Source organism: Pelmatolapia mariae, linkage group LG3_W, assembly GCF_036321145.2.
Source record: "Pelmatolapia mariae isolate MD_Pm_ZW linkage group LG3_W, Pm_UMD_F_2, whole genome shotgun sequence".
In the NCBI taxonomy this organism is placed as follows: Eukaryota; Metazoa; Chordata; class Actinopteri; order Cichliformes; family Cichlidae; genus Pelmatolapia; species Pelmatolapia mariae.
Window position 1 is genome coordinate 76,339,546 of NC_086229.1, and position 27,943 is coordinate 76,367,488.

At 38.2% G+C, this 27,943-nt stretch overlaps 4 protein-coding genes across 6 annotated transcripts in view; 2 read left to right on the forward strand and 2 right to left on the reverse strand.

Moving 5' to 3' along the window:
• Positions 1–3,320: 3,320 nt before the first annotated feature.
• On the reverse strand, positions 3,321–6,560 carry LOC134618507 (E3 ubiquitin-protein ligase RNF19B-like). The gene is made up of 5 exons (XM_063463938.1): positions 6,397–6,560; positions 5,228–5,348; positions 4,835–4,923; positions 4,238–4,408; positions 3,321–4,128 (listed from the first exon to the last, which is right to left on the reverse strand). The coding sequence occupies exons 2-5, from the start codon at positions 5,322–5,324 to the stop codon at positions 3,673–3,675; spliced, it is 813 nt and encodes a 270-aa protein (XP_063320008.1). The 5' UTR covers positions 5,325–5,348; positions 6,397–6,560; the 3' UTR covers positions 3,321–3,672.
• A 59-nt stretch (positions 6,561–6,619) lies between these two features.
• On the forward strand, positions 6,620–13,161 carry LOC134618495 (ubiquitin carboxyl-terminal hydrolase 47-like). 2 transcript variants are annotated; one of them, XM_063463926.1, is made up of 12 exons: positions 6,620–6,667; positions 7,929–8,055; positions 8,149–8,245; positions 8,612–8,739; positions 8,864–8,934; positions 9,813–9,938; positions 10,030–10,125; positions 10,213–10,341; positions 10,421–10,549; positions 10,643–10,677; positions 10,824–10,858; positions 11,568–13,161. In XM_063463926.1, exons 2-12 carry the CDS (start codon positions 7,998–8,000, stop codon positions 12,140–12,142), a joined length of 1,479 nt encoding a protein of 492 aa, XP_063319996.1. In that variant the 5' UTR covers positions 6,620–6,667; positions 7,929–7,997; the 3' UTR covers positions 12,143–13,161. The 2 variants fall into 2 exon arrangements, with proteins under 2 accessions (XP_063319996.1, XP_063319987.1); XM_063463917.1 differs by having other exon boundaries at positions 6,621–6,667; positions 8,609–8,739.
• A 3,295-nt stretch (positions 13,162–16,456) lies between these two features.
• On the forward strand, positions 16,457–24,447 carry LOC134618525 (ubiquitin carboxyl-terminal hydrolase 17-like protein B). 2 transcript variants are annotated; one of them, XM_063463962.1, is made up of 11 exons: positions 16,457–16,754; positions 17,017–17,125; positions 17,232–17,347; positions 17,494–17,564; positions 17,648–17,788; positions 21,174–21,269; positions 21,397–21,528; positions 21,621–21,755; positions 21,882–21,919; positions 23,260–23,300; positions 23,392–24,447. In XM_063463962.1, exons 1-11 carry the CDS (start codon positions 16,706–16,708, stop codon positions 24,405–24,407), a joined length of 1,944 nt encoding a protein of 647 aa, XP_063320032.1. In that variant the 5' UTR covers positions 16,457–16,705; the 3' UTR covers positions 24,408–24,447. The 2 variants fall into 2 exon arrangements, with proteins under 2 accessions (XP_063320032.1, XP_063320041.1); XM_063463971.1 differs by having other exon boundaries at positions 17,020–17,125.
• A 1,933-nt stretch (positions 24,448–26,380) lies between these two features.
• Positions 26,381–27,943, reverse strand: part of LOC134618537 (uncharacterized) — a 7,455-nt gene continuing 5,892 nt past the window's right edge. The window contains exon 4 of the mRNA XM_063463983.1: positions 26,381–26,842. Within this exon, the coding sequence (XP_063320053.1) occupies positions 26,387–26,842 (456 nt within the window). The 3' untranslated portion in view covers positions 26,381–26,386. The remainder of the gene's footprint in view (positions 26,843–27,943) is intronic.

Below are 27,943 nucleotides of genomic sequence, written 5' to 3' on the forward strand. Positions count from 1 at the left end.
ACAACATCTCTTGAAATCTCATGGATTTTTTTCTTTTTTTAAACAAGGGTTTTGTACATTTCTATATACCTATATGTTGAAAGTGGATTGTTTTCAGCAATGCTAATCGAAACACATTTGATTAGTTTTATTTATATGTAGCAGACGTTTTTCTGTTTTGCTTCTACTCTGCTGTGAATCTCTCAAAGAAATCTAAAAGAAAAAGTCGAGCATGAGAACCATAATATGTAATGAATGTTGCCTTTTATTTCTGTGCCACACAGGGTTGGCTGGTTTTCTTGGAGCGCATTATCGCTTGTGCGACAGTATACTGCCCTCCCTCATGTCATCATCAATTTTATTGGAATTCCACATGAAAGACCAATACAAAGTGGTGTACACGTGAGAAGTGGAACGAAAATCATACATGATTCCAAACATTTTTTACAAATAACTGAAAAGTGGGGTGTGCATAATTATTCAGCCCCCTGAGTCAATACTTGTAGAACCACTTTTTGCTGCAATTACAGCTGCCAGTATTTTAGGGTATGTCTCTACCAGCTTTGCACATCTAGAGACTGAAATCCTTGCCCATTCTTCTTTGCAAAACAGCTCCAGCTCAGTCAGATTAGATGGACAGCGTTTGTGAACAGCAGTTTTCAGATCTTGCCACAGATTCTCAATTGGATTTAGATCTGGACTTTGACTGGGCCATTCTAACACATGGATATGTTTTGTTTTAAACCATTCCATTGTTGCCCTGGCTTTATGTTTAGGGTCGTTGTCCTGCTGGAAGGTGAACCTCTGCCCCAGTCTCAAGTCTTTTGCAGACTCCAAGAGGTTTTCTTCCAAGATTGCCCTGTATTTGGCTCCATCCATCTTCCCATCAACTCTGACCAGCTTCCCTGTCCCTGCTGAAGAGAAGCACCCCCAGAGCATGATGCTGCCACCACCATATTTGACAGTGGGGATGGTGTGTTCAGAGTGATGTGCAGTGTTAGTTTTCTGCCACACGTAGCGTTTTGCATTTTGGCCAAAAAGTTCCATTTTGGTCTCATCTGACCAGAGCACCTTCTTCCACATGTTTGCTGTGTCCCCCACATGGCTTGTGGCAAACTGCAAATGGGACTTCTTATGGTTTTCTGTTAACAATGGCTTTCTTCTTGCCACTCTTCCATAAAGGCCAACTTTGTGCAGTGCACGACTAATAGTTGTCCTATGGACAGATTCCCCCACCTGAGCTGTAGATCTCTGCAGCTCATCCAGAGTCACTATGGGCCTGTTGGCTGCATTTCTGATCAGCGCTCTCCTTGTTCGGCCTGTGAGTTTAGGTGGATGGCCTTGTCTTGGTAGGTTTACAGTTGTGCCATACTCCTTCCATTTCTGAATGATCGCTTGAACAGTGCTCCGTGGGATGTTCAAGGCTTGGGAAATCTTTTTGTAGCCTAAGCCTGCTTTAAATTTCTCAATAACTTTATCCCTGACCTGTCTGGTGTGTTCTTTGGACTTCATGGTGTTGTTGCTCCCAATATTCTCTTAGCCAACCTCTGAGGCCGTCACAGAGCATCTGTATTTGTACTTACATTAGATTACACACAGGTGCACTCTATTTAGTCATTAGCACTCATCAGGCAATGTCTATGGGCAACTGACTGCACTCAGACCAAAGGGGGCTGAATAATTACGCACACCCCACTTTTCAGTTATTTATTTGTAAAAAATGTTTGGAATCATGTATGATTTTCGTTCCACTTCTCACGTGTACACCACTTTGTTTTGGTCTTTCACGTGGAATTCCAATAAAATTGATTCATGTTTGTGGCTGTAATGTGACAAAATGTGGGAAAGTTCAAGGGGGCCGAATACTTTTGCAAGCCACTGTAAGTGACGGCAGTATACTTGTAGTTTAGGACTTGGAAAGTTCAAGGTTGTGATTGACGCAGTGGCAAGAGCACATCTTTCCACAACTTCAAACACTGCCAACAGAACTCATGCACTTTCTGTTTTAGGAAGTAAAATGTTTGTGTCTTATTTGTTTGTGCTTTTTGTTGTTTTTGTTTTACTTGCATTTTGTACCTTGGGGCCACTGTATAGTTTGAGAAAGAGAATCCAAGAGAGACTGACTTTTTAAAAAACAAGTTTGTAATGGTCCACTACTTTGAGAAAAACTGCTGTATTCAGAATGTTAGAGTAGCATTTCTTAACATAAAACTGCACCCAGTTTGGGACTTTGCAGTTTTTAACTGCGTCCACAAATATCACTTAGACTCGGTCTGTGGAAGCCATGAATGTGTTTTACAGAGAAGGATTTGTGATTTGAAATGTGATTTATATTTTTTGCTCATCAGTTATTTTCCTATTAGTTATCAGTATTTTGTTTTTGGGGGGGATGATTGCATTAATTAGAGAAAGTTGGGTCACATGGTTATAGGTGATGCCAGGTGGTTCATATAAGCAGCTGCTCACCTGTGTAGAGACAGACTGAGGGAGTTGCCGTGTTTCTTTTTATTGGGGGGGGGGGTTTACCCCTGTTTTCTTTTGATCACTGTGATTATTTAGAATACATTGCGTGCGCGTTATTACGAGTTGAATTTCATTAAATAAATCTTTTTTTGTGTATTCCGCACTGACGGAGAATTTTTTTGGGCACTGCCTAAAAAAACAAGGAAATGAAGAACGACCTGACCCCCTCAGTGACATTTTTGTTTATTTTCCTCACTATGCTATGGATGCAAAACAAAGTAAAAACAAAAAAAAAAAAAAAGGAAAGAAACAAGATCCCAAAAATTTTGCCAGTTTTTCTGGCAAAATCATGGCTGCAAGAGACGGACCAAGGAAGTGAAAAAAGAGAGGTGAGGAAAGGAAGGTGATAAATTTGTCCAAAGGAGAAAAACCATTATGGGATGAAGTTGTAAAGTGTAAAAACATAAGAAGATTATATGATGGTGAAAAAAACACAGCAGCAAAGTCAAGCAGTCTGGTGTTCTTTGTTCTTGGCTGGCCTGTTTAAGATTGGCTAGTCTCTTCTGAGAAAAAGTGATGTTATGAATGTTTCTGTGCACAAGATTTAACAACAGAATTTAAAAATTCAGAATCTCTATAATGGATGATTTTGTTGCCTCTATGAAATACAAGTGCTAACTTGTATAAATAATATCCTGATTTTTACTCATCAAATCACTAATATAATACAAAGGTCTCCTTTGATTTCTTCCTAATCAATCTGACATTTTCTTTTTAAAGCTTATAATTTAGGAGCTACTGATCCACTCTGCACATGTTGAAACAAAACAGAAAAAATGCAGCACTTTTTATAAGTTCTTTATTTTTCACAATCCGCTACAGGCTAACATTTTGTCACGCAAGTAGACCTGATGCGTGATGCTAAGATTTCATTTGTAACAGACTTGAGTGCTGATGAAGTTTATTCATATTTCATATTCACAGACATGTTTCAGTAAAAGATGTATGTATAATGATTTCTCTGCACAGTTAGTGATTTTAACAGAACAATAACAGTCTCTTGTTGTGCAATTTAAAGTTCAGTCAGTAGGAGGCAGAGAAACAAAGGCTGACAAAATAAAGCTGTGTCTTTTGGAGCTGAGTTACACAACATAATTTTTTTATATCAACAATTGTTAAACCTTGAAGGAAAATATAAACATTCTCTTAAATTGTTCATGTGTCTTGGTTTTATGTTTTCCTCCACACAGGGATGGAGGTCTGCCTTGGAGCGACCCCACTGGGGCAGATTTCATATGGTGAACTGGTCTGTGAACATTCACGCTTTAGTTTCAGGCAGACAAAACAGAACTCCATCATGCAGCGAGGACATTTGATATTTTTGCAGTATTCTGTGGTATGCTCCACCCTCATGCCACATGTAGGACAGAGTCTGATGGCGGGGCAGCTGGTGACGCCCTCCACCTCAGGCAGACTGATGGTTTTACATGTCTGTATGAGTTGCAGGTCCTTGTTCTCACAGCCGTCGTTATCACAGCGGTCAGATCGAGGACCTGAACCCTTCCATGGTTTCAGACACTGCCAGCAGAACTGGTAGGTCTTCTTCTGATCAGCTGTGCATACGACACACTGGACACACAGGTTGGACAGATCCTTCCTCTCTACATCTGTTTTACACTGTGGACACTGATGTGGGAAACAGTGTTTTAAAGAAAAGAAAGAGACCTCCAATTTAAACATTTTTATCAAAGTGAAATAAGCTGAAAGGTCACAATAATAACCATAAATCACTTACTGGCTGAACCTCGCAGTGGTCTGCAAGAGCCAGACGGGCCATGCTCTCTTCAAAGTGCTGCATTTCCTCCACAGTCAGATCAGCCAGTCTGCGCACCTCCTGGTACGACCACTCTGTATTACACTGCTTGGTGCCCTCCACTAAAGCCGGACATCTGAATTTGTAATTTCCCTGAGAACAACAACAAAAAAAAGACTTACTGTATAATTAGAGGAATAACTAAGAACTGAAGTCCAAATCTTCAAGGCTCTTACTTTAATTATAATAATTATAATAGTATTTTGTTTCATTTATATCTAATAAGCTACTGGCTATTTTCACTATCAAATCTGACAAACACACAATGATAACCTTTTAAAAAAGTAACTCACTCCTTGAAACGAGTACCAGTAGCACCCAACTATTTAGCTTAAACAATTTATAAAAAAGCAGGATCTTGACCTAAAAGGTAACATTTGTATATTAATTTTAGCTAAAAAAGATTTATTTTAACAGAGCTCAAAACTTAAATAGAACTTTGTTGCACCACCATTATCCAAATTAAACATGAAACTTTATTTACAAGAAAAAATAAAGCGCTACAAGGACATGGCATACCTCATCCAGCAGGGAGCGACACCAACGTGTCAGAGATTCAGGAGTGACAGCGTGGCCGCAGGACATCTCTGCTCTGAGAGAGTCATCACCTGAGGAGGGAGTGGACGACAACAAATCAAACATGTTATTAGTTTAGAGAGGAAACAAAGTCAAACTAGATTTGCATGTCAAGCTACCCCTCAACTCATCCAAATCTAATAAATCTCACACAGAGTGCATCATGTAAGCTGCTTTCCATCCCCACTCCTCCTTTTATACTGTGTCTGACTTAATCACCATCATATCTGTCTTTGGTGCCTGCTCTGGTCTGTGCTGGAGTCTAGCTGCTGCTTCCAGAACAGAAACAAAACACCAAATATAAATTATATTCAGTAAAAATGAAAGAAATCTTACATGATGAATCCAAGTCATCCTCTCTGTTGACGAACTTCAGGGTGGTGTCTAGAGGGTCGTATTTCTTCTCCACCTGATCCTGTCCACGAATGCTCATTTTGGGGATCCAGCACTACAAATGCTGTAACATAAGATTTATATTAACATGTCAGTCTGCATACAGACCACAAATGATGACTGTCATTCTCACAAGATAGGAGTTTGGACTGAAAGGAGGATAAATGCTGTCTGATACACTGCTTCAGTGTGCTGATGGTTCACCTTTTCAAGAGGGAAATGAACCAACACATAAAAAACCAGAGATTTACACCCTACAACCTCAAACTGCTGTCAAATTAAAATAGGAGTCTCAGATTTCAGTTTTTGTTTACATGCAAATATTTCTTTAACAACAAACAAATAAAAATGATTTTAAGTAGTTATTTGCTGTTGAATAATGAGTAGTTTTAGTGATTCAGATTTCAAGCACTTTGCAGCACCAGAATAAGTGTAGAGCCTTTATGAAGTGGAAAAGTACAATTTTACTTGTTTTTGTAAACTTTATTTGCTTTTGAAGATGCATTCATGTTATTTGTGGTTGGTGTCACTGTATGGTCTTCTTATTGTCTTTCTTGGACTGAATACAGTGAATGTTTGTTAATGTCTTCTTGCATCTGTCCAGGTTTTTGAAGACTCCTCATATTGCTGGAGTTTTACTGGTGGAATTTTCCACTCTCATCCTAGATGAAAGTTTGAACACTGCTAGAAAAGACTCAGTGTATTCATGGTCTCTGTTTCACTCCCGGATAAAGGCTTGTGTGCTGAGTTTCAGTTAAATAACCATGGCATTTAAAAAAATGTTTTAGCTTATGTGTGTACCTTACAAAAAGTACGTCAAACGTGAAGGGTTTTGAATTCAGAAGCTTTCATTCTTAAAACAACTTATTTAAAAACCTCCTGTGAGGTGTGGCGAGTCACTCAAGGAAGTTCCAGCTGCCTTTAACTTTGTTACAGAATGTTAACGTTTCTCTTTCTTATGAGATTGTTATTACAAAGTAGTAAACATGTCCACAACATTATATGTTAAAAGAATATAAACTTAAACTTGAAGGAGGCTTCGTAGTTATTTAAGTGGATAAACTGAAGATATTAACAGCCGATTTAATAAAGGGAGAAATGTTATGTCTTACCTTGTAGTTTCGTAGTTTTTAGGACTTCCGCTTTTATTTTAATGCTCAGCCAGAAGTAGGACAGCCACACTTATAACTCCCGGGTTTGATTTAAGTATTCAAATAAATATTAAATTTGCCGAGAATTAAGAGTGTCCCGGGTCTGTGTGTACTTCCAGCGGTGGGTCCTTGTGTGTCTGTCGCACCTCCTCTGTCGCACTTCCTCGTTCAGCCTCTCTCCGGTATCGAAAGTGAAAGTTTGCTGAGGTCGGTAAATCAGATAGGCTGCACGGTGAGTACTCTCCTGTTTACCCTCCCTTTTTACTACTCACCGTTAGAAAACATCATCATTAGTGCTGTCTGGACTTACGGGTTATAGCGTCAGTGCGTTGGTACTTTATACTGAAGCTGTGATTGTTTTAATGTTGCTTGAATGGTCTGTTTTATCGCCCCTGAAGGCGGGTAAGCACGGCTAAGAGGCGGCAGCATGGTTCAATAACACTCGAGGCACAGACTGTTGCTGTGGACGAATTCATTCAAATTTAAAGGGTTTACAATTTAATTTTGAATGAATTCGCGATTTCGAAAATCAGACGTTTCAAGGTTATTTTACTTATAGCACATTTGTAATGATAGCACATTACCAAAGAAAGCTGTACTACCAACCGTAAAAGTATCGTCTTTATAATGTTGCTTTATTATTACCAGCTCAACTTTACTTAGACCAGCTTTATTTAAAGCATGCTACATAACACAGTCCAGTAACTCTACTGCACGGAGAGAGAAAACAGAACAAACGAGAGGATGCAGACACGACAGCGTCACACAGCTGTTGCAGATGTGTCTGCCGCACATCCATGACTCTGCTGTTCCACCACATCCTAAAGTTGATGTGTTGGATTGACATCTGGTGGCTGTGGAGGTCATTTGAGTACACTGAACTCATTTTAATGTAAAAAGAAAACAGTTTAAGATGATTCGAGATAACATAGTGAGTTATCCTGCTGGAAGCAGTCATCAGAGGAATGGTCCACTGTACACCACCAGCAGCTGTAACTGTGGATATATGGCAGGATGGATCCATGCTCTCATGTTGTTTATGCCGAACTCTGACCCTGCCGTCTGAATGTTTGTTGGTGCCTGTCTGGTTATCCTCAAATTCTGGAATGTCAAACTCACTTTACATCCTGGGCCACATACAGCAAACTTTAAGTGGGCCAGACCAGTGAAGCTCCCCCTTCTGTCAGTGTAAAGAAGTTTAACTACACATTGCAAACCTGAGATATGTTATTATAAGAAAAAAGAAACGCAATTTCAACAGCACTTTACACACAACTGTTATCTATTAATTAGCTATTTTTGGCTCAGTATGAATGGCCACGGGGAAGGTTTTTATCAGGAGAAAAAGCTTCTTAATGTCTATGCTTTTCTACTAATTTCCCAAAGCCATCTAATTGGCTGGATTGGCGTCTTTACCGGGTCAAGTGTAACCCCCGAGCATTATGTTTGACTCTCCTGCTCTAACCTCTGCTGTATCTAATATCCTTCAACAGAATGAATCCAAGCATCTGACAGTAAAGTTCAGGAGTGAAAATGCCGACACACATCAGACGGACATCAGGATGAATCACTACCTCGTGTCGAGGTTCAGAAAGAAACTAAAAAGCCTTCCTGTTGCAGGTAAGTAGTATAAAATGCAGCAGCATAAAGCATGTGGCTCTGGTTATATGATGTGTGACTTATATTCTTTACCCCCACTGACTTACTTTTTAGATTACCATGGCCTCAAGAGTCCAGGTCTTACATGTTACCTGAACAGCGTGCTTCAGGTGCTTTTCATGACAGAAAACTTTCGCGACGCTTTGAAAAGGTTTGAAAAACAACTTTATTTGGGATGTTTTTAAATATGGCTTTGTTGTCTTGAGGAGATGAACACAGCTGTAATAAGTTAGCATAAAGCCTAGATGCATGGGAAAGAAAAAAAAGAAGAAATGTAGGAAAATCAGAATAAATCAGAAACGTAGAGTATCACAGAAAATGTTTTTTATTTTCTTTTACTCTTTGAATCTCAGTTTTAAGAAACAAGATGAAGTTTTTCTTTTATTTAACAGAAGTGTCAGATTGATGTGAAAGTGTCATTCTTCCAGGAATTAATACGCGTTAAAGTCTGGAAGTAAGTGGAAATATAAAGATTTTTAATCACATTACTTTTGTTTCCTGGTTACAAATTAAGCAGTCCAGATCACCGGAGGGGCAGAAAAGACTCACCAATCGTTGACCCAGAGCTGAGAAGGCTGTTTGATGATTTACAGAAACAATTGGCCGAAACACGTAACATCACAGAGAAGCTGGGCATCACAGATGGTAAGATGGTTTATTTGACATGTCTCATTATTCTGTGTGTGCACTTGAAATGCTGTAACAAATATATTATCACTGGTGCTCTGGTAATTAATTTTGCGTCATCTTCTATCTCCCTGATCTTCAGTATTTGAACAACGTGATGCTGCTGAGTATTTTGAGAAGATTTTGTGTATGACGAGCCAAGACGCTTCCAAGGTGCGACCAACATACAGCTCTGTTTACTTTAAGGGCACAGTGTTCATTAATCAGTGCTGAAATGTGAAAATATCTATGTACACGTGTACAAGGTACAGCACAGCAGGCACCAGCTGTAGCGGTCTGCTAATCAGTGTTAAAAGCGTCCTTTGGAAAATAAAGAATCAGATTTTTTTATGTAGGTTCTTAAACCATAAACACGTGTCTGGGTAGTTGAGTAAAAATCAATATATATGTACATATTTGAAAAAGTAAATATACTTTTTCAAATATGTGCAGTAGCTGAGTGTAAAGTGTAAAGATTAAAATACTTAGATTTACCCGAGACAATATAAGAGAGGGAAACGACAAAGTATTTTGAATTCTGCATGCAGAATTATGAAGCAGTGCAGATGGTGGTAGAAGTTTAACTTCCAAGGAGAAAAAAGTTTAAAAAGAAATCTTTTTAAAAATTTAAATGTTGGTGATTCTATACAGACTGTTTGTTATGTTCTAGTGAGTGTTGACAGGTTAAAAGTTCATTTATACAATGCTTAACAAATTAATTAGAGCACCACCGTGTGATAATGACTTTAACAGCATGCACAATGTCTTTAATCAAAATGATATTTTTAATTCTAATATTTAATCCATGAACTTTCACATTTCCCATTTTACAAAAAAAGCAGAAAAAAATAGCAGAAATTACTTTTTTGATTAATAAGCCAAATGAGTTATTTATTTGCATTCCTGAACAGAAAATAGGAGTAGATGTAGCAGTAGGCCTCACAAATTATTGTACTTTATTCTAACAAAATGCTTTTGTCAGTGCAGTATAGCTCTAACAGTGTCTCTGATTACACGGGTGCACGGCAACAATTGCACTTTTTTGTGTCCAGATCTTTAAAGGAGAGCTGAATCACAGGACAACATGCTGTAAGTGCAACATGAAGAACGATTCCAGGAGCTTCTTTTGGATTCTGCCACTAATGGTGGAAGATTCAAGATATAAAACCTACAATGTGGTACTGAATTTTCTTTCATTAAAAGCAAGGGTATATATTTTCAAAATGTTAAAAGAGCAACCTGTTTTACATAAATCTTCATGATTTGCAGGAGCAAGGACTCGAAGCTTTCTTTGAGTTACAACAAGTATCTGGTGATGACCAGATATATTGCAACCGCTGTGATGAAAAGCAAAATGCAAACATTGTGAGTGATGAATCTGATCTCTTAAAGTTTTTATCACAAAAGGTGAATGCCTCTGGTTCATGTAGTTGTTTTTATGTTGTGTCCTAGAAATGGGAGATAACACAACATCCAGATGTTCTGACCCTCCTGCTAAAGAGATTTACCTTTGACTACAAGCTGAGATGCTACGTCAAGCTTCACTGCAAAGCTGATGTGCCTCAAACTTTACACATGGAGGTATTTTAGACACAACAGCAAAATGTTTTAACTTTTATCTTTTAAATTTAATGACTTTGTTTTATTTCCTTCTCTCCAGAAATGTACTTATGAGCTCTACGCTGTGGTTAACCACTTTGGCAGTCTCACAGGAGGACACTACACCGCAGAAATCAAATCATATGAAAATGGGCAGTGGTACTGCTTCAATGATGGACGTGTTGAAAGTGTAAGGGAGCATAATTTGACAAGTCCTCAGACAGTTAAGTGTTTAACAACATGACATTAAGTCTTTAATTAATTATTATTTTTCATTTTTCAGGTCAAACTATTTTTGGCTAAAGAAAACCCACTGAGGTAAACACTTCTTTTGTCTAATGCAACATGAGGACATTTCCTGAGCTAGAACCATGTCTGACATGATGCAGCTGGAGTTCACATTATTCAGCTGGTTGACTTTTGACAATGTTTGATGGCGTCTTTCTAATAATTCCTCATAACAGGTCTTCTGCAGCTTACATCCTCCTGTACAGGAAAGGTAAGTTTGCTTAAGATCACCTCTTATAATTTTTTAAAATTCATAATTATAATTTATTTGAAATGGTTAAACCACCGAGAAAAGAAAATAATTTCCTACTGTAATCTTTACCTTATGATATAAAGTGCCTCGAGTCAACTGTTGTTGTGATTTGGAGACAAATAAATAACATTTAATTTGATTGAAATTGAAGGTGACATTATTTTACTAGACTTAGATGTAGTGCAAAGAGTGTAAAAATGTAAAAGTTGTCTTACTAGCATACTTAAGAAGTGTTTCCCAAAAGCTTGTAGATAAAAATAATATTAAGAGTATCTGAAGAATTATTTTTGACCTGTAGGAGGAGCCAAAACTGCATGCTTTAAAGAAGTACTGGTTGTTTTTGTTTCAGTTTTAAGTTCTTTCACTGTTTTGAAGAACACTAATGTACAATCAGAAAATTAATCAGTAACACAAACTGATTTAACTGTTTTTTGCACAATTGATTGGCCAGTTTGCCTAAAATATTCATTTCCTAAAAGCCAAATGTCACTTAATGCTGCTTTTCTTTTTTACGGAGTGCCAGATGTTTTGCCACACACATATCAGACTGATGCAAAAATTATGACATTCATAATGAATACCATGAGAGCAATAATCTCTTCTCCAAAGACAGATTGGTCATTGATCATTCTGTGTTTTACTAATCTTCCATCTTTTCTGTTCAAAGTGAGCAAAGAACCTCCAAAGACTGATGGAAGTGACCACGATGCTCAGTGTGCACATTCAGACATCAAGGCTGAAGGAAGGAGTCATGAGACACACAGAGGAGACGCTGCTTTTCCTCATTATCAACCAGAGAGATATAATGACAAAGGGAAGGACATTTTAAAGAGCTTCAATGGTGATTTGCCAAAAAGCTGCTGTGATGATGGAATTTTGGGAAAACTGATGAACTTTAATGGAGAACCGGATAAACAGCCAAACCAAAGAGCAGCACGGATAAACAAAACAACTGACAATCGCATAAACATTAAAGCAGATGTGCAGTGGCTTGATTCAAATACAAAGACACCCATGTATCCTCATATGAGCAAAACAGAAAATTTGAGAACACGGAAAATTTACGAGACTCAGCAAAACAGTAATTCCCAAAAGAAACAGCAGAAAGCACGAGACACTTTTTGGGAAGTTAGGGACAACACTGATACTAAGACTGGAACAAAAACAAGTAAACCAAGGAGTAGCCCAGGAAGAAATAGAGAAACAGAGAAAAAATATATAATAAAAGAGCCTTGGAGGTGATGTTGTTAATTGTGATCGGTAAACTGTGAAGAGGAATGCATTTGTTTACGTTGTTATATGTCAATGTCTTGTGTATGTATTTAAAACGTTCAGTAAATTATTTAATGCAGCGGTCCCCAACCCCTGGTCCACAGACCGGTACTGGTCCATGAGTAGTTTGGTACCAGGCCACGAGAGTTGAGGCTCAGGTTTGAAATTTATGGTTTTCAGGGTTTTTATCGTTATTTTTTAATGTTTTATCATTAAGTCAGTTTCCTTGGGTCTTTTCCCGTGTGTTATGAATATTTTTTTTGGTACCAGTACTGGTTTTATTTTGTTGTATTTATCCGCGACACCTCCGTGAAAATATTGCCCGACGGGTCCGTGGTGCAAAACAAAAAGGGTTGGGGACCGTTGCTTTAATGAGACTTTGTGCATTTGTGTTAGAAAAATTTACTTGTCAAGTTATGCAGGTGTTACTTGCAGAAGATCTCAAACACACATCTTTGTAATGTGGCCCTGAGAGGTCAGATGCAGTACAGCAGCTGCAGGAGTGACAGAAACTCAAACATATGATGGACTGTGCTGAGAGGTGCTGAAAAAGTGAAAGATTCACTTGTGTCCAAGATAAGTTGTGCGCTAATAACATGATTCACATGTGCTTTTTGGCATTTTTTGACATGTTTTTTTCAGCTTCGTGTCCATTCTATTTTTTCTACCTCTGCTCTGCTTTGTGTGCTTTTTGCAGCATTTTCTATTAGCTGTTGTTTCCTTTGGGTTTAGTAAGTTTGACCTCTCAGGGCCACCATACTTTTCCCCACAGTCAGTCAATATGTTGAACATAGTACATGTTGTTTTATAATGGAACTGATAAATAATATTTGCAGTGATTTTTTAATGAGATTCGTGTTAAAGAGGAACAGCAGGTAAATAAACACGCCCTGCTCTCATCATAAACTGAGATATCAGTTTAGATTTCCAGTCAGGGAAACGTCTAATAAAGAATCACATTCACACACTTGGTAATTTAGGTTGTTACGTGCTGAGTGCTGAACAGGAACTATAATGACGACCATAAACTCTAAGAATAAACTCAGTGATGAACCTTTTTATAGCAAACACTGTTAAATATTAAAAACGTTTTTTTTATATATATATTTTAATTTACACTTTTGAGGAAACATCAACATATATTTGACAGTTTTTTTGAAAGAGGTGCTGATTGTAAAAGATAAGAAGTCTCATGAGTAGAAACAAAAACAATTATCTAAATGAAAGTGAAAGTTTCCTGAGCCCTCTGATGAACCCAAAGAAGAAACTAAAGGGTCATTATTAGTTTCAGCAACAGGCACAGAAACCAGCACATAATGGGAAAGATCTACCAGGTTGTGGTTCATGGACTACGGGGTGAGAAGATGAATATTGACCTGTGCAACACTGATGAGCAGTTTCAGAGCATGACAGTGAAACAGCTGAAGGAAAAAATAAGTCAGAGGCTTCCGGAGACCGCAGGTAAATGCACTGAGACATTAAGACTTCCATAACTTACATCATGTGACACCACGTAGCCCGTGGCTGACGAAGGCGCTCACAGTAGCATTTAAAATGTTGTTTTTCTTTTGGTAAACTGAAGAATCAAAAGTGAAAGTAGACTGCATTATGCACAACGACAAGCTTTTTTTCTTTAACATTACTGTATTAGTATATTTCTCTGGTTCTGATAGGTCTATTCAAGCAGCAGTTTTAGAAACTTTTCTTTAAAATATTGTAAAGGGAGTAAATGTGATGAAGTAGAAGGATGAAGCACATACGTCTTGATGCATGCTCAATCATCCAGGTAAGTAAATCTCCAAAGGTTGATTCTGTTCATCTCAACGTAGTGTTTTCAGTGGGAGAAACGTTTTGTCACTCATCCAAGTGACTTCTTCAGTCTCAGCTGACTGCAGGTTTCCCCAATCTTATAAACAGTACATTTGCATAATGACTGAAACTAGTACCACTGAAGGAACAATGGGCTGGAAGGTCAGTTTGAAGGAACTGATGATGAAGGAACTGACCTCCCAGCCCATTGTTCCACTGAAAACGTTACGTCCAGATGAACTGAATCAACCTTTGGAGATAAAGCACATAATGTGGAAACTCAGTCTAGTAACAAGCAAGTCCAACTTTAAGTACATTACTTAATAGACCTGCAGAGTAGGTCTCTGCAGGACCTGTACACCTCCAGGACACTGGGGCATGCAGCTCGGATCACTGCTGACCCTTCTCACCCTGGACACAGTCTGTTTGACTTGCTCCCCTCAGGCAGGAGGCTCCGGTCCATTCAGACCAGAACCTCTCGCCATAAGAACAGTCTCTTCCCCTCTGCTGTTGGACTCATGAACAATAACCATAAGACTGTTCCCAACACAAACACATGACTCTATACTGTGTTCTCTGCATCTGCTCCATTTTTGCGCTGATCATCACCTGCATTTATGTATATATCTATTTGCTTAGCACTTTTAATTTTTATGTTTATTTAAGTGTTTGTTTTATAGTATGTTTCGCACTAAGTACCAAAGCAATTTCCTAATGTTGTAAACCTTCACAACATCTGGCAATAAAACCCTTTCTGATTCTGTTCTAAATGTGGGCTAGTAATCTAATACATCTCTGTGGATGTGCCTATTAAAATGCATGTATTAAAATGGTGTTTACTGTGTGTGTGTGTGTGTGTGTGCGTGCGTGTGTGTGTGGACGGGTATTAACATCTTCATGGGGACCAAAAATTGGTAGTTTACTATACTTGTGGGGACAAACAGCCCTTGTGGGGACCAAAATCCCGGTCCCCACGAGTTTGAAGGCATTTTTGAGCCTCAAAATGTGGTTTTAGTGTCAGGGTTACAATTAGGTTATGGTTAGGTTTAGGGTAAGGGTCAGGGTTAGGCATTCATTTTTGATGGTTAGGGTTAGGGTAAGGGGCTAGGGAAAGCATTGTGTCAATGAGATGTCCCCACAAGGATATAAATACACACATGTGTGTGTGTGTGTGTGTGTGCGTGTGTGTGTGTGTGCAGGAGAGGAAGCTCTGCGGCTGATATTCACAGATAAGATGTTGGATGGATCTGAGACAAAGTTGTCTGAATATGGAATCCAGCACATGTCTGTCATCCACATGGTGATGAAGGTTCCTGGAGGACTGAAGCCTTGACTGAGATCATCTCCACCGATGGCTTCAGCTGCCACTGCTTGCACTTCAGCCACTGTTTACGAGTTGCTTTGTACATAGACTGTTTATAAAAAGTGACAATAATCCAATAATATGCTCATGTTTGAAAAAAAAAATCAGCTTTTATTGTTGTATAAAATAAAACTGCGCTCTTCAATGCATCCTCTTTTGTAAGTACATATGAAATGCAGCTGATGAAACTTTCTTAAAGATTGTTATTAAACAGAGGAAAGGCATGTGCTGCCTGCAAAGCAGAAATCATGAATGATCTCATCAGGAATCTTATCAAGTAAACACCCTCACAGCTGGAATCAATGTGGCTGTTTTGACAGAACGTTGCATGTTCAGTGGAATTTCCTGGTAATTATAATCTCATGAGCTCATCATTTTGCCTGTGTTTTTGGTTTCTAAGCCAACAAAGCGGGTTAAACATCAACTCTATTCTAGTCATTTAACACAAAGTGAATGTCTCAGTTTCCGCAGCACTTACTGACAAACACACAACAGATGAGTGCTGATGAGGATAAAACATATTCTGTAGGAATATTAGTGTTGAAGCAGGCTACATATTTATGAGAGAAAAGATACCTTAAAATATAAAAAGTAGTGTTCCCAGTATATATCACTATACTATACACTATATATCACTATATACCCACTTTACAATGAGCATTTCAGCACTACAGCAGCAGTGTTTCGCAGAAAGGGACATAAAAACTAATTTGCATAAAAGTATATGTTTTTACTGGTGTACTGTGTAGTAACTCGAACAACAAGTAGATAACGTCATTGCTTTACCTGCTCTACATCTCTAATAACTAACACCCTGTGGCAACAACGATTGCTTCACTTTCTGAATTAAAAATAGATGACTGACGTATTCCAAAGGAATGCATTGTTTGCTTCAGAGATCAGTTATCCTGCCTTCCTTTGAGAATCGGGACACATGTAACATATTAACAGGTTTCTTATTTCTGATTAAATAACTACGGGTTCATATTTTTAACTATCACATTTAAGGGTGCAGTGCCCACTACCTTTTGGAGAGGATAACAGTGTTCGGTCATGTGACGCTTATTTTAACAGAAATATTTGTTTTTTTCCGGTGCACCCTGAATACAGCACGAACAGGTCAAACAGAAACTGTTTCCACAGTTTCGACTTAACTGGACGTGAAAACAGCTTAATCCTCTTGTCCGTGAAGAATCCCAGGGAGTGTCTCGAAGTTGCAATCGTAATGCATGCTCACATGCATTAGTGCATTTGTAGAAAAGGTATTTTCGGAACAGTTGCGACTGTTTTGCTGTTAACCAGCCGTGTCTTTGTGGCCGCTGGCGGTGTAAAACCGGACTGAGGTTCTAAAGTGACTGAAAATGAATTATACGGGTCGACAGTTTTTCGACGGAACCTTTAACCCTGCAGGTAGGTGCAGTGCGTTTAGTGTCATCAACCTCTTTTGCAGCAAACTGGGTCTTAAAAATGTAATACTAATCAGTCTATTCAGTAGAATGTGGACTGATCTACAGAGATGACGCTTTTCTCGTAAAATTCAATCTACAAAACAGTAATTTGTGCAAAACATGAACGGGTGCAACTATTCGCTGTCTGTGCTGTTTTATAATCCATGCTTATGGTATGAAAGCAGTTCTGCTACCTGCATGCTTACATAACAATCTCTCCCCAGCAGCGGATGTAAAGTACCATGGCTTGGCAAAAGAAGGAGCAACATGCTATCTGAACAGTGTGCTGCAGGTGCTGTTTATGACCAAAGACTTCAGAGAAGCAGTGATGAGGTTTGTTGTTGTCCGTTGTCGTGCACCATAATGTATTAATGTCAGCTAGATTAGCAGTTTAAAACTGAGTTTTGTATCACTCATGACCAGCAGTGTCTTTGTTTAGGCACAGCAATGAAAATTCTCAGTTTATTGACCAACATCTTAAAGCCCTGTTTGAAGACTTACAGAATCATACTGCAAAGACGGATGCAATAATAAAGAAGCTGGGCATTGACAATGGTACAGACACACAAGACAACAAAACATTTGAATTCTATAAATCACCTGTGCATTTGAAGTGTTACATTCATAATCCATAATTAAAGTTCATGGTTAAAGAAACATTTTTATAATTCACTTGTTTTGTTGAACATCTCTGCACTCAGTGTATGAACAGCGTGATGCTGCAGAGTACTTTGAGAAGATTTTAACACTGACCAGTCCTCAGGCATCACAGGTACAATTTTGATCAAACGGTATCTATAAGCAGGATGGAAAAAAATAATAATGTTAACAGGTTTTTGTTCATTTGTTTTTCAGATCTTCCATGGCATGTTGGCAAAGAAGACCACCTGTTGTAAATGCCTGACAGAGACTGACATAGATATACCATTCTGGCATCTTCCTCTTGCATTGGTGGATTCCTGCACTGACACAAAAGGAAGTGAAGGATACAGAGTGGTAAGGATCTGACAAGCCTCAAACCTCTGAGCATGTTTCTGTTTTCAATATATACCGTAGGGGAAATTTCATCCCCTGCTGAATTTGAAAGTTTTCTTAATTAAAAAGAAATAAACAGTCTCTACTTTTAGTGGTAGTTTCATGGAGAGACAACATGTCAACCAAAAATTCAGAAAAACACGTGACATAAAAGTTTTACAGTCTTGTAGCTGGTCACCAGGCTTGCACATGTCTCAGGAGGATTTTTGGCCCGCTCTTCTTTACAGAAACTCTCTTAATCCTGTTTTTTTTTGTTTTTGTTTTTTTTGGCTGCCACTTGGCACTTTGAAGCTTCAGCTCCCTACACAGATTTTCAGGACTGAGGTCTAAAGACTGGCTAGGCCACTCCATGACTTTAATGTTCTTCTTCATTAGCCCCTCTTTTTGTTTCCTTGATTGTATTTTTTGAGTCATTGTCATACCGGTAGACCATCTTCATTATTTTGGCTGAGGGACGAAGGTACAATACGGTGGAGTCATCCTGTACTCTTAGCAGAATAACAGCCCAAAGCATAATGTTTCCACATCCATGCTTGACTGTGGGGATGGTGTTCTTTGGGCCATTCTCAGCATTTCTCTTCCTCCAAACATGGCAGGTCAAGTTGATGCCGTAGAGCTCGATTTTGGTTTAATTTGACAACAGCGCTTTATCTCAAACTTTCTCTAAATTATTTAGAGGTCACTGACAAACTAAAGAGGGGCCTGTACTCGGGCCTTCTTGCTCAGAGGAAGCTTTTGGGTGCTGCAAGATTTTAGTCCATTATGCCATAGTGTGTCATCAGTGGTGTTCTTGGTGACTGTGGTCACAACTGCCTTGATATCATTAACAAGCTCCTCCTGTGTACTTTTGGGCACACGATCATCTTCACCCCATGAGGCAAGCTCTCCACACTGAAGGTGACTGATGGTCATTTTATGTGTTTTCCATTTCTGAAAAACCACACCAACAGTTGTCACCTTCTCACCAAGCTTCTTGCTGATGGTGTGGTAGCACATTCCAACCTTAAGCAGATCTACAATCTTGTCCCTTTAACAGATGTTTGGTCTCACCCATGGTGGTGGAGATGTTGGAATGAAACAAACAGATTCTGTGAAAAGGTGAGCTTTATACATATAACACGCTGAGAGCGGGAGTATCTGCAATTCACTGATTGGCTGTGTACCCGTGTGGCACACAGATTACAAACTGTGGTCTGTGGGAGCCAGAATTTTGGCTGGTTTGCAGACTAAATTCTTATTTTGCTCAATACAGTGCAAATAAAAGTTTTTCCTGGATTTTTGGTTTATATTCTGTCTCTCTCCATTTGAGACTGTTCATGTCTTTGAAAGTGAGCAATTCAGCAGGGCACCCAGTAATTATTCCCTCTACTGTACACTTTCAGTTGGTTTAACTTTTGCCCCTGAACGTGGCAGTGGCTTTTCACCAGTTTTTATTCCCTTTAATTCACAGCAGTGGTTTAGTGTGTCATAATTACAGTGCAGATTAGTTGGCCATACTATAGAAAAACTAAGAAAAATTAACTAAGAAAAATATTTTTTCTAGAAAACAAAAGAAAAATAAATATCTCCCACTTAATGATGAATATCCAAAACTAAAGTTCTAAATAAAATAAAATACATATATTTAGAAAGCATACCTATTTTTTAACTATTTAAAATCAAGACAGTATAAACATGAACAGTTTTGAATCACCACATTCAAACCTGTTTCTTACCACACTCGGTACATCCCCACCAAAACTTAACCATAATGTGATCAAAGGGCCTGGACTACTTTGACAGTTCCTTGATCTAAACCAGCGGTTCTCAGACTTTGAAGAAATGTTTTCACACCCCATCTAATAAAAACAATGACAGAAAAGCCTAACTGCAACTTTATTTAGATAATAAACTCTAATAAATTCACAATGAATCCTTCAGTAATTTGTTTTAAACAAACAACTTTCATTTCATTGAGAGTTTATACTATTCACTCTTATTGGCTGCAGTGAGCCTGTTTTTGACTGCAGAGCTTTGGCGGGGTGTGGTCTGCGGCACGGCTGCGGGGGAGGTGGACACACCTGAGCGGCATCCCCAATCACGCCTCACCGGCTTAAAACAGAATGAACTGGGTCCTGTTGTTGTTGTTGATGTGTGTAGGCTGTAGCTGAAAAGTTGCAGCCGCGTGTGTAAGTCGATAGCCGCAGTAAAGAAGTGTAGACCCGACCATATGTTCACAGTTTTCAGCACAATTCTTTATTGTGGCTGTCGACTTACACACGTGGCTGCAGCGGATGCGCATATTATTAAAATAATTGCTGCGAATTTCTTTGTTCCGCTGTAAAAGTGATTCCGATGTTAAACATGAGGTCCGCATAACTTATCTGCCAGGTAACTTGCACCTGTCAGAACTCTGCCACACACTTTGAGAACCACTGATCTAAACTAAGAGGCCAAGCGCAGTCAGATGCAAACTAATGTGTTATAAATCTTTAAACCAGCATTTTCAATCAGACTCTCTTTAGGATTTCATTACTGATGTGTCAGCAATACACACAACACAGCTAATTTAAAAGCACTGCATCATTACATATATATATATATATATATATATATATATATATATATATATATATATATATATATATATATATATATATATATATATAGTACAGTATGCAATATAATAGCTATTTTCCTCAATAAAAATAAATGTCTAAAGCTGCTATTTTACATTCAGTTGTTCATCACAGGGAGTTTGTCTGAGTTACACTAGCACTACTCTCTGTATCTGTTGACCCTAGAACTAAAGAAGCTTCTCGGATGAGAGGTGAAACGTCTTCAAGCAACTTTAAGAAGTCCAGACGCTTTTCTTTCCAAGCTCCTTAGACCATGTCATAAATCTAAGAACACACCTCCCGCCCTAAATGCACATGCATTGGAAGGTGGGGGTGGGGGGTGTAGTAGCACAACTCAGAACAGTGTAGGCCACAATGATAACAGGGGTGCTAAAGTCCAACCCTGTCTCTTTCTAAGTAACACAAAGAAAGTGGAATGGTTTGTTAAGTTATCAGCTACAGATTTTTTTATAAATCAGCTGCAACTGATGCAGAAGTCTGCAGTCTGAATGCCCACTGACACCAGTAATTGTGTTCTGGTTGTGCAGTTTGTTACTAAAGTGAGGGTTTATTGCTTTCTCTCAGATCTCCTTCAAATGGCAGTTACACTCAAGAGTTAATTAACTGTCTCGTGTTAGACACATTCCTTCTTGAGAAAACATTTATGAATACCGTACAGCCATGAAACTAGTCAGTGGGTTTATGTCAGAGTGAATTAAGGAATAAAATGTAATGTGTGCATTTTCCAGGTGGATGGCATTGACGATTTTTTCAGAATGACAGAGTTAAATGGAGAAAATCAGATGTACTGTGACCAGTGTGCTGGCAAAGTTGATGCTATTACTGTAAGTAAAGTGAAAACTTGTTTCTGATTTCTGCACATTAGCTGATTTTGTTATTATAGAATTATTACTTCATAATGTTATAATGAAAAAAAAAACATAATGACATATTCTGATGTTTTTCATTCAGAAAGATGGAATGAAGAATCATCCAGATGTTTTGCTTCTACTTCTGAAGCGCTTTGAGTTCAGCTATCATGACATGTCATACGTCAAAATCAGCTGTGCTGTGGAGGTTCAACACACCCTGCAGATACCAGACGTATGTATTCAGTATATATTAATATTTAATCAATATCCTTTTAATTTTCTTTGCTCATTGTGATGGCTGTCATTTCTTTCTTTGGTGGTCAGAGTCAGAGATATGAACTGTATGCAGTTGTGGATCATGTTGGTGATCTGAGAAGTGGACTTTACAGTGCAAGAATCAAGATCGAGGAGGAACACGGAGACAGATGGTATCATTTCAATGATGCCGGGGTCACAGAGGTAAGACTGTTAGTCCTTTCTTCACTGTTGCTAAAACATATTACAAAACACCCGTGTTGCATAGTTATGTATTACAGAGGAGGAGAAAGAGATGCATCATATGTTGCTTTGCTTTTTCCATCACAGCTTGATTATCAACCGTTCCAGGTGGACAACACTGAGAAGTAAGTTTTTGTCTTTTTCTTATATCCACATAATGTTTTTTGCAAATATTTCTTGATTTTGCACAAGTGCATACTGTAGATATATTATATCTCACATATGCAGGTGAATGCACTGGCATTGAATTGAATGCACTATACCACATTACTATATCATACCACTCTGCTGATGCAAAATTTTTATTTCATCCATTCTATATTCAGAGAGTACTTAATTAGAAATAATATTGTGTCGAAAATTAGCGCAGGAAACATGTGATCTTGTGTCCTACAGATGTAATGGGTGAAAAGTGGCCTTATATGTGAGCCAGAAAATTGTTTTGCAAATTGGCAAAGGACAGAAATATCCAAACAGTGGAGTAGAAATTTGCTGGTTTGCAATGCAGTGTGTAGTCCAGAAAACAGGGTTTAGGAAAGGGTGTTGTGAACTGGAAGGAAAATGGTTCATGTTTAAATTTTGTTGTTCAAACTGCTGTTTACTATATAACATCATAAACCATAAAGTTTGATAGAGAAAAGAAAGTTTTTATTTATTTATCACATCTTCCCAAATCACAGTGATCCTAATACAGTTAAGACACAGCTAACACATTTAAGAAAACTGGACTTCACCGTCCAGTAGGGTAACAACCATAAACATACACCCAGAGCTACAAAGGAATGGTTTAGATCAGCCATTCCCGAAGTCAAGAGTGCTGAGGCCCACTTAAAAAAAAAAAGCAGAAGATCCCTCGGGGCCCACTCAGTCTTAAATCTTTAGTCTAATCAAAATATAAAACCAAATTATGTATTTCCTAAAAAATGTATTAAATAACATAAACAGCACAGGCTGTACCGAGTTATATGCATATTTTTAAGGTCAATGTGTCATCCACCTGCCAGAGACACAAACTTCAAATCAAGAGCAGAAAATTTAGGTTAGAATAATAATATCATAAAGCAACCATACTCCCGGTTTAAATTCAGTTTTTTTGCATAAATAAATGTATATAAATATGTATCAGTACATGAGTATTTCGCTGTTATCGCTGAGGCCCACCTGCAGTACCTTGGCAAACCACCAGGAGGCCTCAACCCTTACTGGTTTAGGTTTAGATCAAAGCATTTTATGGTTTAGAATGGCCCACTCAAAGTCCAGACCTAAATATTATTGAGAATCTGTGGCAAGACTTAAGCATTGCTCCCCATTTAATCTGACTTAACTGGAGCTAATTTTCAAAGGGCAAAGATCGCAGTCTGTAGATATACAAAGCTTTAACATACTTTTCAAACCACTGTATTGAATACATGAGCTACACATTTTGATTTAGTTGAAAAATAAATCAATTTCTTTTCTTCTTTAGATCTGAGAGTGCTTATCTACTTTTTTACAGAAAGAAGAAAAGTAAGGACAAATCTTTTTATAATGCTTTCCATTAATGTTTTGTTGGTGTGCATTAAATGCTTTTATAACAAATTTCAAGTTCATCCCGCAGACGCTGTTGGTGAAGAGGTGAAGGAGATGGAACAGCTGTCTCTGACAAAACACCAGAAAAGCCACACAGACTGTGAGGGTTGTGAAGTATCAGACGACTCTAGAAAGCATACTAGAGAATATGGGGGAGGTAGACAAATTGTTGGAAAAGATTACAGCTCTAAATTTGTAAATGTTGAAGCTGATAAAGTAACGACAGGAGAAAGAAAGCTGTTAACGAGATATGACCTCTTAAATGGATCTCAGGAGGAGCAAACAGGCAGTGACAGAATACAAATCATACCTAAAGATAATCAGATGAATGAGCAGAGGAGCATTAGCAGGTTTCTTAATGACCCAATAGAAGAAGATGTGATGGGTGAAGCCAGTGATCCTGATGTTACCCATTCAGCACATAAAGATGTTAGTGTGCAAACACAGAGGAGGAGTGTGAAGGATGACAGGGAAGACACAAAAGAAGCTGATAAATATATTCAAATGAGTGAAATCACCATTGAAAATCTTGACAACAGTGAAGCTGTAAAGCATGTTAGCATGAGATTAGATGGTAGAGGGCAGAAAACAGCTGAGAAGATTATCAGTGTTACCCATGCAAGTGTTAGTGGTGTGCAGATACAGAGCAAAGAACAGAAAAATGAATGTGACACCAAACAGAATCAAAGTGAGGGAAATAAGATAACAAAGGAAAGACTAACAGAGAAGCTGGACAGAGGTAGTGATGAAAATATAGGACTGGAGCGTTTTCAACGAAAAGCAAGAATTGGAGCCCAGGGACTTACAGAAGGAGGACGTGGCTCAACAAATTCAAGTCCTATTGTTAGAGTAATTGACGAAGAACATACAGAAATTGATAGTGCTTGTAAAGACAACTGTCAGACAAAGACCATCATAAAGAAAACTACGGATGAAACCACACAAGACATGACGAAATGGATAGAAAAACAAAGAAATATTAGAAGAAGTTTACATCTTGAAATAGATAAAGAGGTCACTTTGGACAAAATGTCAACTTTTTAAATGTCAACAAAATACACATTTTCATTCATGAATATGATTGATACCAAAATTACATTGAAGATCACAGAGAAACTGTTATAATACCACTCATTTGTTTCCACTGTTCTTTTTGAAAATGTAGCTTCAGTGTTGTATTCGTCTCTTTTTCATTCTTTTTAATAGCTGCAAAATGCTTAACTTACAATTGACTACAGGATTTATTTGGTGTAACATGTTTTTAAAGGTTCAAAGAAACCTAGGATATACCATAACACAGAATTATATTTATGTTATCACTGAGTGTTTTTGTCTTTTGTTCTTCATGGTTTCATTTTTTTACAGTCTTGTAGTGTATTACAGATTTCATTTATTTTTTTTTATTTTCACATTTCTTTGTGTAAAAAACATACCAATGAATGTAAAGTGTCAATGATTTCAGACAAGAAATTTTACAAGGAGATATTTAAATATAAACCTTTGTGTGTTTATATGTTTAAAGCCTGATTTTAATTGCAGTATTACTTTACTTTTCAATCTGCTGTGCATTTCCTTTTTAAGCATTGCAATGTATTGTGTTCTTCAGCAGAGCCCTCTGAGCTCATCTGTTGCCATTTCTTTGTCATTTATATATTGATTTGCTGAACTTTGGCTCTGAATTAATACATTTTAAAAAATACTTTTTACAGCACAGTTTTGATTCCAATCATGGCTAAAATGTTGTCCATATATTGTATTATGGCTTTACCTCTGGACACAATACGAAATTGACCTATATGAGATCAGATTTAAACTTCAATTTGAGAAATAAAAAAAAAATTATGTTGGTGATGTTGGCTGAGCTGAAGAAAAATTATTCAGCATAAACTTAACAATGTTACATGAACGTGAATTCAATACATATTACTTAAAACAATTTTACTTCCTTAATGAAATATAATAAATGGGGCAACAGAGGAAAGAGTGCATCTCATTACTTTAATTTGACTCCCATAATTTTTCAGCACAAACATGAGTCAGTCAGCAAGTAAACATAGAACAACAGGAAGAATGGGTACATCTGGGGTGAAATCATAGTGGGAGAAATATTTGGAAAGTAGACTATTACTGTCACTCTGTAAGTATTTTGGTATTCAATGGCAAAGGCCATTCAGACTCCACAGTGAGCACAGAACCCACTAAAGGACATTAGGTCCTCAGGCCACCCACAAGAAGTCTGTTTCTAATTGTTTGGTCAGAGACATTGACACCAGTGCTGGAAGTCATTTTGAAGCTAAATTATACTCATCCTGCTCCTCTTTGAAAAAAGGAGCAGATATGGGTCCTGCTGATGGGTTGAAGGCCTTCTATACCCTTTCCAGCTCACCTAGAATAACTGCCTGTCTCCTGGAGTCTCGTCCATGCCGTTGAGACTGTGCTGGGAGACACAGCAAACCGTCTGGCAGTGGCACATAGTTATGTGGCATCCTGAAGGAGTTGGACTACCTGTGCAACTTCTGTAGGGTGCAGGTATCACCTCATACTAGCAGTGACACTGTTACCCTAGCCAAACGAAAACTAGTTAAAAAAAAAAGCAGTCGGATGAGACGAGGAGGGAAAAATGTCAGCGGCCTCCACCAGTAAAACCATTCCTACTTTGGTGGTTGCCACCTGTTGCTAATTTCATTAACACCAAAGTAGCTGAAACTGATTTAACACATATATACATGTACTTATTTGTGTCAGACACTAAATGTGTATTTGGTTTATTTACAAGGAATGTTTGAGTGATTTGATTATTGACTAACTATTATTAAACAGAGATTAATTCAAAGAAAACTATTTTAAAACACTGCTGTACAACATAAGAAGAGATACAACAAACATAGTTTACCACTATTTAATGCAAGTCAGGATGTAAAACTTTTGACTTCCCTCAATGAAATTCTCTGAATGAAATATAAAAGAAAAAGTCTAGCATGAGAGAAGGATAATGTGCAATGACTCAGAGAGCATGCTGTGTCTTAGTTTCTGCGCCACACAGGTATTGAAGTTTGTCTGGGAGCTACACCATCACTGCAGGGGATGAAGTAAGAACTTGTCTTTAAGCATTCAGGAGTGAGTTTCAGACACACAAAGCAGAACTCTTTCTGACAGCGAGGACAGATGATGTTCTTGCAGCCTGTTTTGTCGTGCTCCACCCTCTGACCACAGGTGGGACAGGCTCGGATGGAGGGACAGGCATCAACCCCCTCAACCTGAGGGAGAGCGGTAGTCTTGCAGTTCTTGAGAAGTTCGAGATCATGATTGATGCATCCATCGTTGTCACAGCGGTCAGAGCGTGGAGCGCTGCCTTTCCATGGCTTCAAACATTGCCAGCAGAACTGGCACACTTTCTTCTTGTCTGCAGTGCAGATTGTGCACTGAACATTAAGGTTGGTCAGGTCCTCTCTCTCCACATAGGTTTTGCAACCAGGACACTGTTATGACAAACATTCAAGAAGTTCAGTGGTTTTGGATATAAACTTTCTTTATTTAGAGTCACAAGACTGAAACTGATCAGATTGATATTATCCTCACATCAGTGCAGTAAACTTACCAAGTTAGTTTGTTTTTATCATGATGACTAAGAGCAGTGCGGAATTGCTGGCACTGCTTTGACCAAAGATTAATGACTACATTTATACCACCTTTAACCAAAATACTTTTATAGTTATGTTTTCCTAATTTCTTTTTTAAGGATTACTTGTAAATATACATTTAAAGAATTCAATAATTTCTGAAACACTTAACCATGTGAAAATGGTACCTTTTTTAACCCTTGGATGCACAACCTACCAATACCTACACTCTTCCACGAGTGGGGTCAAAAATGACCCCAAATAGAAACAATGCATTTTGCTATAAACTCGGTTGTTATTCTTCAAAACGAAGAGTTGTAATATTTTCATATTTGAGGTATTCCTCATAAAACATGTTTGTGACGTGAGGCCCTTTGCATTTTTATTTATTTTTTCATTAATTTTAAGAAATTGCAGTTTTTGTATCACTTGTATCACTTTTGTATGCTTGCTCTGCATTTACTGCAGAAGCTGGGTGTTCCCTCTGAAAGGCACAAGTTGTTCATCTACTGTAAAACAATCACTGAGGATGAATTTCTACCTGCAGTTGACCAGGAACAGGCCCCATATGTAGCGGAAAGCTGCCATGTGGTTTGTTTTCAGTCGGTAGGCTCTGGTCCTCTTGTCATCAAAGTGCAAGAAACGGCGAATATGTTCAAATCTTTGAATTGACATAGTGGCCTTGTACAATGGGTTATGCAGAGGACTCCCAAAAAACACAGACTGGTACATCCCAGTTCTTCTCACTTCCTGCAAGAAGGGTCAATCAAATGAAGGCCAGGAGCTTATGTTTGATTACATTTTTCCACTCTTTTCCCCTGTCTGTGGCTATTCTTCGTGTCTCCATGTTTGAGCATGTCAGCACCTCTTCTATTATATTATCAGACATGAACATCTTCCATGCATCTATTGGGGAGAAAGTACTAAACCCAGGTGCAAGCCCTGGCTGACTAATTCAGA